This window comes from Drosophila sulfurigaster, chromosome 2R (genome assembly GCF_023558435.1).
Source record: "Drosophila sulfurigaster albostrigata strain 15112-1811.04 chromosome 2R, ASM2355843v2, whole genome shotgun sequence".
Lineage (NCBI taxonomy): Eukaryota > Metazoa > Arthropoda > Insecta > Diptera > Drosophilidae > Drosophila > Drosophila sulfurigaster.
In genome coordinates, this window is record NC_084882.1 from 25,260,163 (window position 1) to 25,277,741 (window position 17,579).

General features: G+C 39.8%; 5 protein-coding genes across 5 annotated transcripts; 3 read left to right on the forward strand and 2 right to left on the reverse strand.

Moving 5' to 3' along the window:
- Positions 1–12: 12 nt before the first annotated feature.
- LOC133839319 (nuclear receptor-binding protein homolog) lies at positions 13–3,604 on the reverse strand. Its single transcript, XM_062270754.1, has 2 exons — positions 1,827–3,604; positions 13–1,769 (listed from the first exon to the last, which is right to left on the reverse strand). Exons 1-2 carry the CDS (start codon positions 3,018–3,020, stop codon positions 939–941), a joined length of 2,025 nt encoding a protein of 674 aa, XP_062126738.1. The 5' UTR covers positions 3,021–3,604; the 3' UTR covers positions 13–938.
- A 174-nt stretch (positions 3,605–3,778) lies between these two features.
- LOC133839317 (symplekin) lies at positions 3,779–7,849 on the forward strand. Its single transcript, XM_062270748.1, is given in 6 exon segments — positions 3,779–4,078; positions 4,162–4,355; positions 4,414–6,545; positions 6,608–6,633; positions 6,635–7,525; positions 7,585–7,849. Coding segments are annotated over 6 exon segments (3,528 nt in total). The 5' UTR covers positions 3,779–3,991; the 3' UTR covers positions 7,783–7,849.
- Positions 7,850–8,266: 417 nt separating this feature from the next.
- LOC133839336 (lipase 3-like) lies at positions 8,267–9,852 on the reverse strand. The gene is made up of 3 exons (XM_062270783.1): positions 9,506–9,852; positions 8,732–9,448; positions 8,267–8,674 (listed from the first exon to the last, which is right to left on the reverse strand). The coding sequence occupies exons 1-3, from the start codon at positions 9,659–9,661 to the stop codon at positions 8,285–8,287; spliced, it is 1,263 nt and encodes a 420-aa protein (XP_062126767.1). The 5' UTR covers positions 9,662–9,852; the 3' UTR covers positions 8,267–8,284.
- Positions 9,853–10,506: 654 nt separating this feature from the next.
- On the forward strand, positions 10,507–11,921 carry LOC133837344 (lipase 3-like). Its single transcript, XM_062268065.1, has 3 exons — positions 10,507–10,659; positions 10,717–11,439; positions 11,498–11,921. The coding sequence occupies exons 1-3, from the start codon at positions 10,507–10,509 to the stop codon at positions 11,885–11,887; spliced, it is 1,266 nt and encodes a 421-aa protein (XP_062124049.1). The 3' UTR covers positions 11,888–11,921.
- A 488-nt stretch (positions 11,922–12,409) lies between these two features.
- On the forward strand, positions 12,410–13,871 carry LOC133839085 (lipase 3-like). Its single transcript, XM_062270414.1, has 3 exons — positions 12,410–12,556; positions 12,618–13,295; positions 13,358–13,871. Exons 1-3 carry the CDS (start codon positions 12,467–12,469, stop codon positions 13,745–13,747), a joined length of 1,158 nt encoding a protein of 385 aa, XP_062126398.1. The 5' UTR covers positions 12,410–12,466; the 3' UTR covers positions 13,748–13,871.
- The last annotated feature ends 3,708 nt before the right edge of the window (positions 13,872–17,579 follow it).

Below are 17,579 nucleotides of genomic sequence, written 5' to 3' on the forward strand. Positions count from 1 at the left end.
TTTTTTTGTCAGTTTTTTTTGCATTTCTTTATTTATTTATTGATAGTGTCGCTATGTCTGTTTGTTGTGTATTGGTTTTGTTTTGTTGTAGTGTTTTGTTTGCTTTGCTGCTTTCTTTATGTGCTACATTCTGTCGTTAATTTTTGTTGCAATTTGCTGTGGCCTTTTGTGTATTCTAATATTTGTAATACGTTGAAATACAGCCAATTTGCCATGTTTTTTGGGGATTCGTTTTGTTCATTTTTGTTTTGCTCGTTAATGATCAAAAATTTATATCTTATGTATGCGTTTAGAAATCATATACATATTTTTTGAGGGGCGCCTAAATGCTATTTTTGAAATAGGTCGAGTTTATTTTGTTTTGCTTCGCCTTTTGTTTTGGGATTCTTCGCGTGTTGTGGCAGCTGCCTTTGAAATGTTTGTTTTTTTTTTTTATATTTTGTATTTAGTATTTATCATATTTATAGTTTATAGATTAAATTTTCTAGCGTTGTATTCGAAAATGCCGAATTCGATTCGGCTTTTTTGTTTTTCGAAAGTCGTGCTAAGCGAATGCTTCGATTTCATAAGCTCATCTCCTGTCTTCTGCCATTTTTTACGAGTTTACAGCAGCTGCGTGAGTGTGTATGTGTGTATTATGTGTGTGTGTGTGAGTGTAGGATACACAATCTCGGAAATCTCTTAGCCTGGAAGCCTTGTACAACATCGTTTAAATATACATACATACATAAATATTATTTCGAATACATACATACATACATATATGTGTGTGTACATACATATGCAATACATAAGCATATACATACATATAAAAATAACAAAAATAATAGTAGCAATAAAATCGTAGTGTGTAATTATGCCATTAATAAAAACAATGCGCACCCCGTCGTCGGCTTTGCCCCAAATACTTTCATCATCTCCATAATCTTGCATCCTCTTTAATTGCTGCTGTGGCTATTGAGGATCGGCGTTCCCTCTGCGCCACCCTCGCCCGGCTGCTGCTCCTGCTGTGGCACATACATCAATGCCGCCGAACTGGGCGATGTGTTCACCGACATGCTGCTCGTCATCGTCTTGTCCGCATCCGATATCGACCAGTTGCGCTCCAATTGCTCTAAAGCCGCCATCGTTGCCGTTGTCGTTACGCCAGCGCCGGAACTTTCGGATCCAGCGCCATCGTTGAGTACGCCCGCACGCAACGTCTCGCCCAGCAGCACCTCGATCTTATCCTGATCATCCAGATGCACAAATCCCAGACGCACCAGTTCACTGGTCAAATCGGCAGCCGTATCCTCTTCGTTCACCTGACACGTCAGCTGTCGATTCATTTTGTCGTCCATGCGCAACAGTATTGTCATTAGTATATCGTTGCTGTCCTCCTTCAATTTCTTGACGCTGCACATCATGTTAACAATGCGACGTGATTCGGTGTCCACGGGTTCCGGCGTGGCCGATTTAACGGAATCAGCACGCTCTGGGGATGCGGCACGAGAACGAAAATGTGGTGGCTTCTTGCCGCTGTACGTGATCAGCGGATACACGCCATACTTGACATCCTCGACGAACTTCTCCAGCTTATCAGCCCCTGGCACATCGGACAGGCGAAATTGAAGGCGTTCCGTTGAACCGGACAGATTGAGCTGCGCCATTATTACATCGGGATGATTATAGCGCTGCATGAGGCCATCAAAGGCGGTTTCGGAAAACATGGTACGATTGGCAGGCGAGAAGACCAAACAATGGGCGGCCAACAGCTTCAAAGAATGCACCTGTAAATTTGACAAACTTTAAATAAAGTGTTTTGAAGGTATCTGTACGATTCTTACCTCAAAGAGTAGTGGATGAAAAAGCAAATCGCTGGCACTTGGTCGATCTTGTGGCTGTGGATTCAAGCACTTCAGTATTAGATCACGCTGCAGATCATTGTCCAGACTATTGATTGTGCGCAATATGGTCTCCTCATTAATGGCTGTCGATTCGCTATTGCTCGACTGCGGCTGTATCTCCAGCGCGGCCATTTCCAGGGCGCACATTCCAAACGCATAAATGTCCACAGCCGCTGTTAGTTGCTCCGCAGCACCATATTCGGGAGCATGGAAATAGTGGCCACCACGCTCCTGTTCGCGCTCCCTTTCACGCTCGCGCTGCTGCTGCTCGAGGTGCTGACGTCGCACGCTATAATGCACTGCATCGGGGACCACAGAGCCGATCTTGACCAGACCATTGTGCTGTATGAAAATGCTATCACAGGTTAAATTGCCATGAATGATGGGCGGCGAGCAGGAATGCAAATAACTGAGCGCGGACAGGATCTGTGTGCACCAGCGTCGCCACGACTCCAATGGCAAACGCTTCGCATTGCGCTTGGTGCGCTTGAGGAACTGTTTCAACGACCCCGACGACATGTACTCCGTAATGAAGATGACACGCGGTCGCTCCGCCTGTGAGATGTCCGTCCAATAGCGATGGAATTTGACAATATTCTGATGATCGAGCTGCAGCAGATTGTCAAAGACTTGACGCATCTTATCCTCCTGGGTTTTGAGCTCCTGCAGCTGCGCGTATTGCACCTCATTCCAAACGACCTCGACACCCTCCTCGGTGTCCATTGCCAGATGCACACAATCGATGCCGGGCACATCACGCTGATCCACTTCCTCGCGTCGCTTCAGCCAGCGTCCGCATGGCGACTCTTCCAGTATTTCGCTCTCATCTTCTGAATCATCGCCCGATTCCCTTGGCGATGAGTCCACAGCCAAGTTTGGAACGGCGCCGCCTTCTGGTGTTGCTGAAGTTGCAGTTGTTCCAGGTGCTCCAGTTGTTGTTGTTGCGGTTGTTGTTGTGCTTGAGGCGACTCCAGCGGCAGCTGTTGATGCACCAGCTGCTGCTGCTGCCTGCAATGTGCTCGACGTTGTCGTCAAAATGACGCTGGCGGGATTGGCTGCATTTGGACTCGGATTGGGATTCGTTTCATCCACGACGCTACCACTGCTGCCGGCATTTGCTTGGCTATTTGACATTAGGGTGCGGTCGTCGTTTGCTTTGGTTTCTGCTCACAAAAGCACTTTAAACGCTGCTGCCACTTTACTCTATATAGTTTGTTGCTGCTGTTACTGTTGTTGTTGTAGTGTTTGTGTTTGTTCAACTTTTGATACTTGTGATTTTTTTTTTGTTGAAATCGTAGAAATCGTGGTTTTGTGTTTGCTCTTCTCTCCAACAACAACAACAACTAGTCAATCTGCCGCTGCCACTTGCGCTGCCGCTAACGTCGCCGCTGCTCCACAGCCGCAACTTCTGCCCACACACACGCACACTCACACACACATACACAAGCACGTAGCACACACACACACACGCTCCGCCACCACCCTTCCTGCTGCTCATACACAACCTCTGCCACTGCCTCTGCTTCTGCCTCTTCAGCCGTTGTTCAATAACACTCTCTGCTGCGGTCGCTCAGCCTTTTGCCTCCTCGTTGGTTAATTCCTTTTAGTGCAGCGGCTGCGTTTAACTATTAACTGCGCTTATTAGTCCTGATGTGCAGCCGTTTTGGCTTGTTTAGGCGTTTTTTTCACGCTTTTAAAACACCCAAAAAATGTGAGTAAATCGATGCATCGATGTTATCGATAATTATTGAACGATGTATCGCTATGCCGATATATTCTTGGCAATTCTGAATCACCGAGATATCGAAAACTACACTATCGGTCTCTCGACACTTGGAATTAGAAAAATCAAAATTACATTCTGCACTTCAACAAATTTTTGCAACGTGTCAATAGCACATGTAGACATATGAAACAAATTTAAATATTATTTATGCACTCACACAATCTTGTAACCTGCAGTCAAATTGAGGGTGGTATATTTTACGTCATAAATTAGTACATTTTACCATTCAATTTGCGGGCACGCTGTTGTCGGCTTCGTACTGTGGGTTTGAGAACTAAAAGTTGTTCTTCATATTTATTTAAATTGAAATATATGCAAAATGGATAGCATTATTGGACGCAGTCAGTTTGTTTCAGAGACAGCGAATTTGTTTACAGACGAAAGGACAGCCACTGCCCGAGCCAAGGTTTGTTACCGCTGCTGAAAATTGAGGCGTCGTTGCCATTTGATACATTCTTGATGTCTCTTCTCACTTCTTTGGATTTATAGGTGGTCGAATGGTGCAATGAATTTGGTACGGCAGATGCAACATTGAAATGCGAACTGCTTGTTAAAGTGCAGGAAATTGTACTGGGCTCATGCATTGAACTGGCCGAAGAGTTTCTGGAGTCGGTGCTCTCGCTTGCTCACGATCAAAATCAGGAGGTACGCAAGCAAGTTGTCTCGTTTGTTGAGCAGATTTGGTAAGCCCTTAAAACAACAAATGCTAGAAAAGTAGTCAATGATTACATTTACTTGCAGTAAAGTCAAAGTTGAGCTGTTGCCCTATGTGATCAATGTGATTTCCATGCTGTTGCGCGACAGCTCAGCCCAAGTCATCAAACGTGTGATCCAGGCATGTGGCAGCATTTACAGGAACGGGTTGCAATATTTATGCAGTCTAACAGATGCCACGGATAGCGCCGAGCAAGCCTGGAGCGTGCTCAGCTTGATAAAGGCACAAATACTGGACATGATCGACAATGAGAACGATGGCATTCGCACAAATGCTATCAAATTTCTCGAGGGCATTATTATACTGCAGAGTTATGCGGACGAGGATAGTATGAAACGAGAGGGTGACTTCTCGCTGACGGACATACCAGAGCATTGCAAGCTGATCAGACGCCAAAAACTGCAGGACGAAGGCACCAATATTTTTGATATAATGCTGCAATTTCATGGCACCACACACATCTCATCTGTGAATCTGATTGCCTGCACAAGTAGTTTGTGCACTGTGGCGAAAATGCGTCCCATTTTCATGGGCTCTGTAGTTGAAGCTTTTCGGCATTTGAACAACAATCTTCCGCCAACTTTAACCGATTCACAAGTGAGCTCCGTGCGCAAGAGTTTGCGAATGCAGTTGCAAACACTATTGAAACTGCGTGGTTCGTTTGAATTCGCTGGTACAATACGCAACATCTTGATGGATCTGGGCGCCAGTGCCAATGAAATCCAAAAGCTTGTGCCCAAAATGGACAAGCAGGAAATGGCACGTCGCCAAAAGCGCATTCTGGAAAATGCAGCTCAAAGTTTGGCTAAGAAGGCGCGTTTAGTAGAACAGGAGCAATCACAACAGCAGCAGCCACGTGAAATGGAACTGGATGAGGAGGAGTTGGATCGGCAGCGTCAGAAGAGCACGCGTGTTAATGAAAAGTTTCTCACTGAACATTTGCGTGCCACAGAGACTGTGATTAATTTAGTTGTGGAGTTTCTACCCAACTTACCGGAAGTTGCAACGGAAAAGTTCTTGACCGAGTATACGCCCATCAAGCAATTGTCACTTCCACAGCAAGTGAGCAATATTGCGCGTCAATTTGGCCAACAATTGACTGAATTGCGACTTGGTCCGGGGTCGGCTGCTTTTAGTAAAGAGCCGCCCATGAGACCCAAGACTGTTTCACAAACTGCTGTTCCAGAAACATCCCCAGTGGCCATGGAAGTGGATTCACCTGATAAGCTAAGTGAACAAGAGCTGCAGCGTAAGGAAGAGGCCACAAAAAAGCTGCGCGAGACTATGGAGCGCTCCAAGGGCGAGCAGACAGTCATTGAGCGCATGAAAGAGCGTGCGAAGACGCTTAAGCTCCAAGAGATCACCAAACCTCTGGCACGAAATCTCAAAGAGAAGTTTCTATTGGAAGCAGTCATGCGTATTCTCAACTCGGAGCGTCAGTGCATCATGGGTGGAGTAGCAGCGAAGAGACGCAAGCTGGTCACCGTCATTGCAGCAACATTTCCAGACAATGTACGTTATGGCATACTGGAGTTTATCTTGGAGGATGTTAAGCAACGCATAGATCTGGCCTTCTCCTGGTTATTTGAGGAATACTCTCTGTTGCAGGGTTTCACCCGTCATACGTATGTGAAGACAGAGAATCGTCCGGATCATGCGTACAATGAACTCTTGAATAAACTCATTAATGGCATCAGTCAGCGGTGTGATTACAAGGAGAAAATCATTCTGTTGCGTCGAGTTTATCTTGAGGCTCCCATTCTGCCCGAGGATGCTATTGCTCAATTGGTGCAGTTATGCCTGATTGAAGAGTTTATGCCGCATGGCTTAGAGTTGGTTAAGGATCTGGCTGTATTGCGTCCACCTCGGAAAACTCGTTTTGTACGCATACTGCTCAATTATGCTGTACATGAACGCGCCGATCTGCGGGAACGTGCTTTGGCTCACTTGGTTACCATCTATCATGTTCACAAAATTGCGCCGGCGCGCATTGATGAGTTTGCCTTGGAGTGGCTGGAGTTTGTAATTGCGGAAACTCCGCCGAAGAATATATTCTCAGCAGATTATGGACGACCAACGCCGGAGGCAGCTTGGAAAGAAGACACCGCTAAGGTCTGTTTGTTGCTAGCGCTCACACTTCTGCCCTATAAGCCAGAAGGTAAGTTACAATTAATTTAATATGTATAAATAATATAAATATTAACGATCTAATTGTTACAGTTTATCTCGATAAGATTTGCAAGGTGTTTTTTGGAGACCTCGGCAGAACTGAAACGCACAATTTTACGTAGTTTAGATGCTCCCATTAAGAAACTTGGTGTGGAAAATCCTGAACTGTTGAAATTGCTGGAGAGCTGTCCAAAGGGCTTGGAAACGCTGGTTATACGGATAATTTACATTTTGACTGAACGTGTGCCCACATTGAATCCAGATTTGGTGCGACGCGTGCGCGATCTTTACCAAAACAAAGTCAAGGATGTACGCGTGCTTATTCCCATTTTGAGTGGATTGTCACGTGCCGAATTGATCGCTGTGCTGCCCAAACTAATCAAACTGAATCAGGCTGTGGTTAAAGAGGTGTTCAATCGCCTGCTTGGTATTGGTGCTGAGTTCGCACATCAGCAGATGGCGTTGACACCAACGGATTTGCTTGTGGCTTTGCACACCATTGATACAAATGTGTGCGACCTGAAAGCAATTGTTAAGGCAACCTCGTTGTGTTTGGCTGAACGTGAAGTTTATACTCAGGAAGTTCTAATGGCTGTGCTCCAGCAGTTGGTTGAAATACTACCCATTCCGACTCTGATGATGCGGACCACCATACAGAGTTTAACGCTATGTCCACGTCTTTCTAACTTTGTGCTGAATCTGCTACAACGTCTGATACTAAAACAGGTGTGGCGTCAAAAGGTTATATGGGAGGGCTTTCTAAAGACGGTGCAACGACTCAAACCACAATCGTTACCCGTTATGTTGCAATTACCTGCACCGCAACTATCAGATGCACTTCAGCAGTGTCCGGATCTTAGGCCCCAACTGCTGGAGTATGCAGAAAGCATACAGGATGAACCAATGAGTGGCATCACTCAGCAAGTACTGGACATTATTAGCGGCAAGACCGTGGATGTCTTTGTGACGGTAATTTTAAGATTTAAATAGCATAAGACATTTACTAATAATTATACTTAATTTTACAGGATGAAAGCGGTGGCTACATCAACCCTGACAACATCAAGAAGGAGTTGGTAGATCCTTCAGATATAGGCATTATTTCGACGGTACCAGTCCTAACATCCCTGCCATCTGCAAATCCAATACCTGTACCAACTCCGCAGCCAGTACCTGCTCCTGGGCAAAGCGAGTTAAATCAACCACTGCCACCTGGCGAGGATTAGTCTAATATTAGTTTAGTTGATTTTGTTAACTTTACGGATTTTACTAAAACCGCTGAAGTTTTAAAAATGTTCATTACGTGCCCAATTCATTTATAGCTAGTCCTTTCCATTTGGATTCACCACCTGACAGGTTGCCGTCCGTTATTTAGTATATTTTGCAAGATTTTTTTGGTATATTGAGAAACACCGCAAATGGTCTCTTTCGCATAGAGGGTTTCTTATCGCGCTAAATTTAAATTTGAGTTCCATGATTATAATGTGCTTAACTGATAAGTTTTTTCTCTGATTCGATAATGGGTTACGTAATATATAATGGACAACTTTTCCTATGAACCATATTAAAAAAAACATGTTATCAATATCAATAAACCTGGTGCGAATAAAAGTCTAAAATATGCAAAAGAAATAATTTTATTTCAACAACGTTAAACCTAAAAATATCTTAAGAAACATGTACATTATTATTAAATAATACTCTATAAGGTGCTCATTCAAGTCGTATTTAATTGTAGGCATCCTCAAACTCTTGCATTATCTGTATGACGGGTTCATTTAAATACTCGCGAACCTTCCAGTTACTTGCGAAATCACCGTGGTCCCATAAAGGATCCTCCATAAGCCGCACTTCTTTATTGGGAAGTCGATCTGCCAAAGCGAGAACGTCTTCTACTGCAGCAAGTTCATCATTAAGTCCATACCATAAGTAAACTTTAGAAGTTATTTCTTCAACTGGATAATCGGGTGGTGTTTCTGAACCGTAAACTTCTAGGTTTTTTGCTGTCCCATGATCGTATTGTCGAAAATGGCCAGACTGTTGTTCCTGTAGGTAATGTATCATCTGATTTGTTGAACATCCAGCAGGATGTGTTGCTAATTGCTCAGGCGTGACAGTCTAAAACAATGTTACAAATCAAGAAATGCTGAATAATTAAATATTATCTTTTCTTACCACATTCGTTCTGCCACCCTCATCGCCTATTAAACTGTCACAAGTTGGTCGCAACATCTGATCCGGCTCACAGAAATTAAAAAGTAAGTTTAACAAAAATTCATTGTGAGGTATAAATTCTTGACAGGAAAACAATAAAGAATAGGCATTTCGTTGACCCAGATAAGGAGCCACAGCGCGCACAAACGGGCTTTCCAAGTTGGTCATAATTGCAATAGGAGCGAACATGTGAGCAGTTTTGATCTTCTCATTGTATTCGGGACGTGTGGACATCAATGTGAAAAATACCGTAGTTCCCTGTGAGTGACCCACGTAATGGATTGCCTTTTGACCTTGTCCATTTGTTTTGAGAGCGTAATCTATCATGGCTGCTATATCATAGTGACCAATCTCGTGCCAACTGAATCGCCAGAAATACGGATGTTTTGGGGACAGACTCGTGTGATTCCTAGAGTAAGTGTTGCCGCGAGCATTTCCAAGCCAAACATCGTACCCGGCATCCGCTAGCATAAAAGCTAGAGCATCGTCTGGGCCAGTTAGTATCCACCCATCCGAGCAACTCAACAAACCATGCTGAATAAGGACAATCGGGCGATATTCATTCTGATTCTGTAACTTATGGGAGTAGGGTATGCGAAAGACTCCAACGATATATCCATCCTCGGTAACGATATGATGATGTTCCGCTGGATAACCATGAGCAGCTATACGATCGCTCTAATGAAAGTTACTGCTTAGAATTGATGTCTTAATCCTTGTATTTTCATCACTTACAGTTGTGCGTCTTCCCTTAAGGCTTACATGCGCCTCAGGATTATTATACAGTTTGTAAAAGTCAATATCGGGTGTCCTTATATTAAGTGCGACGGACTGCAAAACTCCAACCGCAACTACCGAGAAAACTAAAGCCAACAAGAAGCGATTCTGCATCGTACAGCGATTGAGCTACAACTGAGCTTGGTCCAACATTGCAGTTAATTTTTGTAGTACAATGTTCAAGGCATATCATCAAGTGGTCAATATCAACAATGTTTATTAATAAAGCATCTTAAGATAAGACGGATAATAAAATCAACTATAAACTGCAATTTGGTGTAGGTAATTCCGCGGATAAAAGATTAAGGTACTTCATCTGAGCTCCTAACAAATTTATAAATATATTTACTTAAAAATGGGAAAACTCTATTTATTTAAGAGTTAAATGATACTTCCTTTTACAGCAATACAAGCGGCATGATACAAGAATTCGAATTGTGTTAATACACAAAATAATGTATAAGACACTTTCCGTATCTCGGAAAAACCAGGCAATCAATAAGTGATTTATGGACTTCTGGGCGATTAATACAATCATCGATGGGGGGTATTTGAGATTATCTAAACAATAAACATTTTCAAATTGATAAGTGTTGTGACGTTCGCTATTCTAAGAATAATTGTAATATTAGCTGGAAATATCAATCAATGAATGGTTATAAAAAAAATAAAGGGTTTTATGCTTGAATCACTTTGTTTCTTTATCATTGTCAAATTGACAAGGGGTGCAGAAGATAATTATTCTTTAATCTTTTTATGGGTAATTATTGAAGTGCTTAGCATTTTCCTGCAAACAAATAATTGCACTGAGTGTATGTTTTGATAATCCTTCTTATCTTAAGAATTCTTGTTTATAAATATTCTTGTCAGTGACCACTTAATGATAAGTCTTGAACAGGCTGCTACAAAAATCCAGGTGCAATGTTGCCCAACCTCAGTTGTCGCTTAACCGTTGTACGATGAAGAATCGATTCTTGGCTTTAATTTTTTTGGTTGTTGCGGTTTTAATTTCGCAATCAACCGCTGCTAATATAAGGTCGGGCGATTTCGATTTTTATAAACTATATAATGATCCTGAGGCGCAAATAAGTCTTAAGGGGAGACGCACAACAGTAAGTCACAAAGTTACAAGGAAAAAGATTTCAATTCTAAGCGATAACTTCCATTAGAGTGATCGTATGGCCGCCCATGGATATCCGGCGGAACATCATCATATCGTTACCGAGGATGGATATATCGTAGGAGTTTTTCGGATACCATACTCCCATAAACTACAAAATCAGAATGAGTACCGTCCCATTGTGCTTATTCAGCATGGCTTGACGAGCTGCTCGGATGCCTGGGTATTGAATGGCCCAGACGATGGCTTGCCTTATTTATTGGCGGATGCCGGGTACGATGTTTGGCTTGGAAATGCTCGCGGCAACACTTACTCTAGGAATCATACGAGTCTGTCGCCAAAACATCCGTATTTCTGGCGATTCAGTTGGCACGAGATTGGTCACTATGATATAGCAGCCATGATAGATTACGCTCTCAAAACAAATGGACAAGGTCAGAAGGCAATCCATTACGTGGGTCACTCACAGGGAACTACAGTATTTTTCACGTTGATGTCCACACGTCCCGAATACAATGAGAAGATCAAAACTGCTCATATGTATGCTCCCATTGCGATTATGACCAACTTGGAGAACGCATTTGTGCGAGCTGTGGCTCCTTATCTGGGTCAACGAAATGCCTATTCTTTATTGTTTTCATGTCAAGAATTTATACCTAATAATGATTTCTTGCTGGCGTTACTTTTTAATTTCTGTGAGCCGGATCAGATGTTGCGACCAAGTTGCGAGAAGGTAATGGAAAATATTTATGCTAAAGACCGTAAGAACAAGGTAAGAAATGTTAATATATTAATATTTGATAGATATTGAAATTAAATATAATTTTCAGACTGCCTTACCCGAGGGATTAGCAACACATCCAGGTGGTTGCTCAACCAATCAGATGATACATTATCTACAGGAACAACAGTCTGGACATTTTCGGCAGTATGATCATGGAACAGCAAAGAATCTGGAAATCTATGATTCCGAAACACCGCCCGATTATCCAGTTGAAGAAATAACTTCTAAAGTTTATTTATGGTATGGACTCAATGATAATCTTGCTGCAGTGGAAGACGTTCTTGCTTTGGCGGATCGACTTCCCAATAGAGAGTTGCGACTTATTGAGGATCCTCTATGGGACCATATTGATTTTGCAATCAACATGGAGGCTCGGAAATATTTAAATGATCCAGTTATTGAGATAATGCAAGAGTTTGAGAATGAAAATAATTAAGTGTGATTATGTGTTATTTAGATTTAGCTTTAAAATATTGTTTGACTCATTTGCATTTAGCAACTGTTGCAGAGCGAGGAAAAACTGGTGTATACGCAATTTTTCTTTAAGATCTATTTATCTTTACGCGAAGATATGTATTTTTTACGAATGCCGATGTTATTTATTATCATCACACAAAGATCTTTAATTTTACAATGTACCGACTAACTGAAAAAATACCTATTTTCTATTGTTGTTGAAGTGAAAAAGAATCGTTTCGATTTAATCTGAAACCAATTGATTTTTCCACTATTAATAAAGGCAAAATAACTTGGTCATAAAATGTGTTAAAGATGCAGATAACGATTTATTTAACAAAATTGTTTGCTGCTTTTTTGCCTTCTGCGTATAACTGCAGATTAAGATTACTTTAGAATTTAGTCACGGTGGTTTTCACCGCTTAAGAGCGGTGACAATTACATAATTCATTTAGCTACACTTTTACCGCTTTACTGTAAATATTACCAACCCAGCTGATATAAAATTGACAGTCAAATGAATAGCTGACATCAAATGTAGTTCACTTCCAACGTGGTAATGCAGAAATTTTGCTATTTCGTCTTAGTTTTTAGCGTGAGCTCGCTTGTCGTCGGGCATTTTAAGAGTCATAGACTTAAACATACAACAGTGAGCTAAAATAATCAGTGCTTTCGCATACAAATCTTAAATATAGTGTCAATTTTACAAGCTTTCTTCAATAGTTGAACATGGCTATCCGGCGGAATATCATCGTGTCATTACAGGAGATGGAAATGTTGTAGTTGTTTTTCGTATACCGTATTCGCCTAAACTACATAATATGAACGCGAAACGTCCAATAGTGTTGCTTCAACATGGTTTGATGAGTTCCTCCGACACTTGGATAGCTTCAGGACCTAATAATGCTTTAGCCTATTTGTTAGTGGATGCTGGATTTGATGTGTGGATTGGAAACACTCGTGGTAATGTTTACTCAAGAAAAGCCAAGAAACCGTCGTGGAAATTCAGTTGGCATGAGATTGGATACATCGATATGGCATCTATAATCGATTATGCCTTATGGAAAAACGGACAGAGACAGAAATCCCTTCACTATGTGGGCCACTCTCAGGGTACAACTGTATTTTTCGTATTAATGTCCTTACGCCCTCAATATAATGAGAAAATCAAAACCGCGCATATGCTTGCACCAGTAGCGATAATGAAAAATATAAACAGTGAATGCCTTCGTTGCATAGCATACGTTTGTAGACCAGGGAGTTTAATGAATTACTTGCTTTCTGACGAGGCAAGCATTACATGGAAACTTGAATTAATTATGAAGTTTTTAAGGAAATACAATTGTCCCCTCTTGGCTAACATCTTTCACGAAAAGAACATGAATAAGGTGCGTATATTTAATATTTTTTGTAATTTCAATATAAACTATTTACAAGTATGGTTCAATAGACGGCGAATAATATTGCTATCAGACATTTTCCGTCTGGAGGCTCTAATAATCAAATACTTCATTATTTGTTTAACATCCAAAGTGGTGAATTTCGACAATACGATTATGGGCCAAGAAAAAATATAAGAAAATATAGTTCCAAACGTCCACCGCTATATCCAGTCGAAAGAATAAAATCTGAGACGCACTTGTGGTACTCAGACGCTGACACTTTTACTCCTGTGGTTGATGTCTTGACCTTGGCAAGACGTTTGCCCAAAAGTATTCTTCATCGAATGCCGGATCCTAAATGGTCTCACTCTGCGTTTACGGTACACATGCAAGTTCGTAGATTTGTAAATGACCCAATCATTGCTATAATGAAGAGATACGAGCAGAAAAAAACCTAAAAAACATATAATGAGAAATATAAGATATATTCTTTGAAAAGTAATACTATAAAATAATATGATTAATAATATGTATATGAATTATTTTGAATAATAAATACCTCAAAAGTTAAACCAATACTAAAAGAATCGTTTCAAACTTTCCAGACATGCTGAAACATTTGTTTAATATTGTCATTTATTTGTGAATTGATCCACTTTTAATTCTGATTCGTTGACCCACAGACCCATACATTCATAACTTGCACGCACATACTTATATTATGTTTGTATTCTAGTATTCAAATGTTTATAATTCGCATGTACATATTTAATCATTCGGTTCCTTTGTTGCCGATGCTTTAATACTCCGAGGGATCGATTTAGATGTCAGTTGTTATTATTATGTCTGTAAGTCAGTCAATTCAAATATAATCTAGACGGTCATACACAAAATTACGGCACTTTAAGGTTATTTTAGCTTTGACTCCTAAGTTCAAGGACGTTATAAGTACACCATAGCTATGTTGATTAGATAAATGTAGCTTGTCGGTGTTAAACCGTTTAAGGAAAGGGAATAATTAATGTGTATGTATGTAATGAACATTTAACTTAAAGTAAAAGATATTAAAAAAATGTATTTATTACATATACGTATTGAAAAAAAGCATTTGAAATTCATTAAAATTTAAACTTCTAAGTGCCTTTGAAATTGTCTGTTTTTTACTTTAAAGACCCGTTAAAATGATGTTGTATGTTTATGTTTCTCTTTCTTTGACTTTTCAGTAAACTACGAGTAAGTCAAAGTGTACCAGAGCACATAACAGTTTTACAGCAGTCGAAGCAGCAGCCACCGAGGCATGGCAAGTAAAAAAACACACGGAAGCGTTAAATTGGCTCAAGTGTGCACAACATAAAAAGCTAAAGTGCTGTAACAACGAATTCTAAACTATTAGTCATGCTTTAATTGTTATACTTGTGTTATCTTTAACCTTAACTAAAAAAGTTTAACGTTTTTATTAAATGCATGAGTCTGATTAGAGCGTGAAAATCAAATAAAGATAAATAAAGCTTAAATTAGTTACACCCCTTAATATATATAAAGTTACAGGGTGTAGCAAAAACAACAAAACGAAAGTGGCACAGAGTCAATCAGGCAGCTGCGTCATTGACAAAAACAAAAGCAAAAATTCGGATCCTTTGAAAATAATGCCAAGAAAGAAGCATTAGAGCACAATCGCGTGGGCAGGGTCAAGGGATTGTGGACGCACATTTAGTTAAAGTTAAGCAGGCGTTGATTGTTTTCGGCGCTCGCCATAAAGTCCAACTAGATTCGCCAACCAGACAAATTAAGAGGCCAAAAGCAAGTAAAAGCAAAAAAAACACAAAAAAAGTACATAATATACTTTTGCAGAACTCTGCAGAATGGGTCAAGTGTTTTCATTTGCTGTTGTGCATTATTTTGCATATGCTAAGTTGTTTTTATTTACCCATTCGCTCTCTCTTTTGTTTTAGGGTTTTTTTTTGGTGCGTTTTCGAGATGGCTTGCCATTTTTAATATTATTATTTTTAGACCTGTTCACTTTTAAAATTTCGTATATGAGTCTCTTAACTTTGTCTGAGTTTAAAAACGACGTTACACAAATGTCTAACTTTATTAAGTAAGCAAATCATTTATGCATGTATGAAAATCTGCATCAAGAGTCATCGAATTTTCACAAAAGAAAAGAAAACAGGTCTTTTACAGTGTGTATAGACGATTTTACTTGTTTTTAGTTAAATTATAATTAAATTTTGTGTAGCACTTTGTATCCTTCTGCTGCCAGCTGTATATTTAATACATTTTCGTTGTATTTTATTGTGGTCGGCAAATGTGGGTCGCCGAGTTCAACCCAAAAGGCTTGCAATGATAACGCCGGGCACATTGAGATTTATGAAATTAAAAACAGAAAATTTAATTATAACTTTTACTACACGGCTGTACGTATCTTAAACAAATTCAAATGCATCTCATACTTCTTAATAAATTGACGTCAGTTACCAGCGAATGTTGTTAATTCCCTTCCGCCATTTGTTTGCACTTGAATAGAGTGTTTCGAGTATTACGTATACGTCACGTTGTATAATTTCGTTGACTGCTAAATTGGATTCTCGCACGTATTTATGTATATTACATAATCACGCAGAGTTGCGTAGAGCGTTGCTATTTTAGTTTTACTGCTAATTCCAATAATGATTACAAAACGTTCCTGTTTTCACAATCTGTGCAATCAAAAAGCAATTAGTTACCATAAATAGTTAACTAAATAAATATGTTTCGGTTTATTAATTGCACAATGATTTTTTTTTTGTGTGGCATTTATGTATAATCCATCCATCCTAAATTGATGCACAATTCATATGCTTTCAGGACTGTGAGTGTATTGTGTGCCATTGTATAACTATTAATGTGCATTAGTTCATTAGTTGATCTCAATGAAGCAACGCATTGCAATGCACCGAGAACGACAATGAAGCAACAATTGTCCACAGAAGTAACAACTATGACTCTCTATCTCTATCTTGATAGTATAAATATTTAAGCTGCCAGACATTATTTGCAATTGAGATCAGAACAGTGTTTTTGTGTGTTTTTTTTATGTAATATTCTATTTTGGTACCGAAAACTTTTCCTACACTAAAAATATTTTGATGTGAGATTAGGCAAAATACAGCGCTCGTAAATTTAGCAATATTTTTTTAGTGTACGTCTGCCATTCACGCATAATCCTTTTTAAGGAGATAAAGCCAATACTCATTTAATATTTGAAGGCCCGAACTTGTCATAGCACTGTGCAACAAACGACAACAAAATTAAAAAAAAATAAAACGAAGAAACTGTTAGTCTGACAATAGTGAAATGAAGAAGCATTAGTGAAAATTTGTTTATTCTTGAATGAAAAGTTGGGTCACTCAGAACGCATTATTCATATGTTGCTTAATATTAAGAAAACCAGTAGCTACTCGCAAGTAGCAGTTAAATCCAATTCAACACGCAATCATAACTTGCAACAGAATACCTGTCTGAAGTTGGCTTGTAAAATGCGAGGTAGGAAAAAACCTAAATCCATATAATAAAATCTAGAAGTCGACGACTTATGTACTCTAAATAAATTTAATGGCATTGCACGGACTTACCCACAAAACTGGTGCCTAGAACTGTTTGGGGGTATGAATTTATCTATCCAATGTGAATACTCAAGCTAAATCTAGTGATAATGCCCACACCCACACAAAGTCTGGCGTGCTTATACGATTTACATGAATTATGAGATCGTCTCTGATAAGCGATGCTCATCTCAAACGCATTGAAGATGCTCTGTCCGTGTCGGTTTTAAGTTCAGTTACTTGTTGCGGGCTGTACGTTTCGCATGTGTCATCGGAGTAAGGTCCATCCTAAAAGAGAAAACTTAATTAATTGTGATTGTTATCCTTGCGTTTAAGGATTAATTGTGAGTTTTTTTTAACAAAACAGAACAAATAATATTACATTATCCGTCGTGTGTCGTGTTGTTTGCTCACAATTTGTTGAAACTAAAAAATCTTTTATCGCCGTAAATGGGTGATGAAATATTAATTAGCCTTAGTGAACCATAAACTATACAAAGCTATTTATTAAATACAGTAAATTTAAAGTGTGAATTCGTTTAAAGATAACAGCTTTGAATCTAAGTTTTGTACATGCAGCATTTTAAAAGAATTGTGCTTTTGTTTGAATGTGCTTAAAAGAAATAGCTTAATTTTAACCAACTTAGTTTACTTTAATAATAAAGCTTTGTTTTGAAAACCATGACACATTCAGCATATTAAATTC

Coding starts and splice junctions, on each gene's coding strand:
- LOC133839319 (XM_062270754.1), bottom strand. CDS start 3,020: ATGTCAAATAGCCAAGCAAATGCCGGCAGCAGTGGTAGCGTCGTGGAT. Junction 1,770..1,826: donor TTCATCCACTACTCTTTGAG/GTAAGAATCGTA, acceptor TCAAATTTACAG/GTGCATTCTTTGAAGCTGTT.
- LOC133839336 (XM_062270783.1), bottom strand. CDS start 9,661: ATGCAGAATCGCTTCTTGTTGGCTTTAGTTTTCTCGGTAGTTGCGGTT. Junction 9,449..9,505: donor TTAAGGGAAGACGCACAACT/GTAAGTGATGAA, acceptor AACTTTCATTAG/AGCGATCGTATAGCTGCTCA. Junction 8,675..8,731: donor AGGGTGGCAGAACGAATGTG/GTAAGAAAAGAT, acceptor ACATTGTTTTAG/ACTGTCACGCCTGAGCAATT.
- LOC133837344 (XM_062268065.1), top strand. CDS start 10,507: ATGAAGAATCGATTCTTGGCTTTAATTTTTTTGGTTGTTGCGGTTTTA. Junction 10,660..10,716: donor TTAAGGGGAGACGCACAACA/GTAAGTCACAAA, acceptor AACTTCCATTAG/AGTGATCGTATGGCCGCCCA. Junction 11,440..11,497: donor CTAAAGACCGTAAGAACAAG/GTAAGAAATGTT, acceptor TATAATTTTCAG/ACTGCCTTACCCGAGGGATT.
- LOC133839085 (XM_062270414.1), top strand. CDS start 12,467: ATGCAGAAATTTTGCTATTTCGTCTTAGTTTTTAGCGTGAGCTCGCTT. Junction 12,557..12,617: donor ATAGACTTAAACATACAACA/GTGAGCTAAAAT, acceptor CAATTTTACAAG/CTTTCTTCAATAGTTGAACA. Junction 13,296..13,357: donor ACGAAAAGAACATGAATAAG/GTGCGTATATTT, acceptor ATGGTTCAATAG/ACGGCGAATAATATTGCTAT.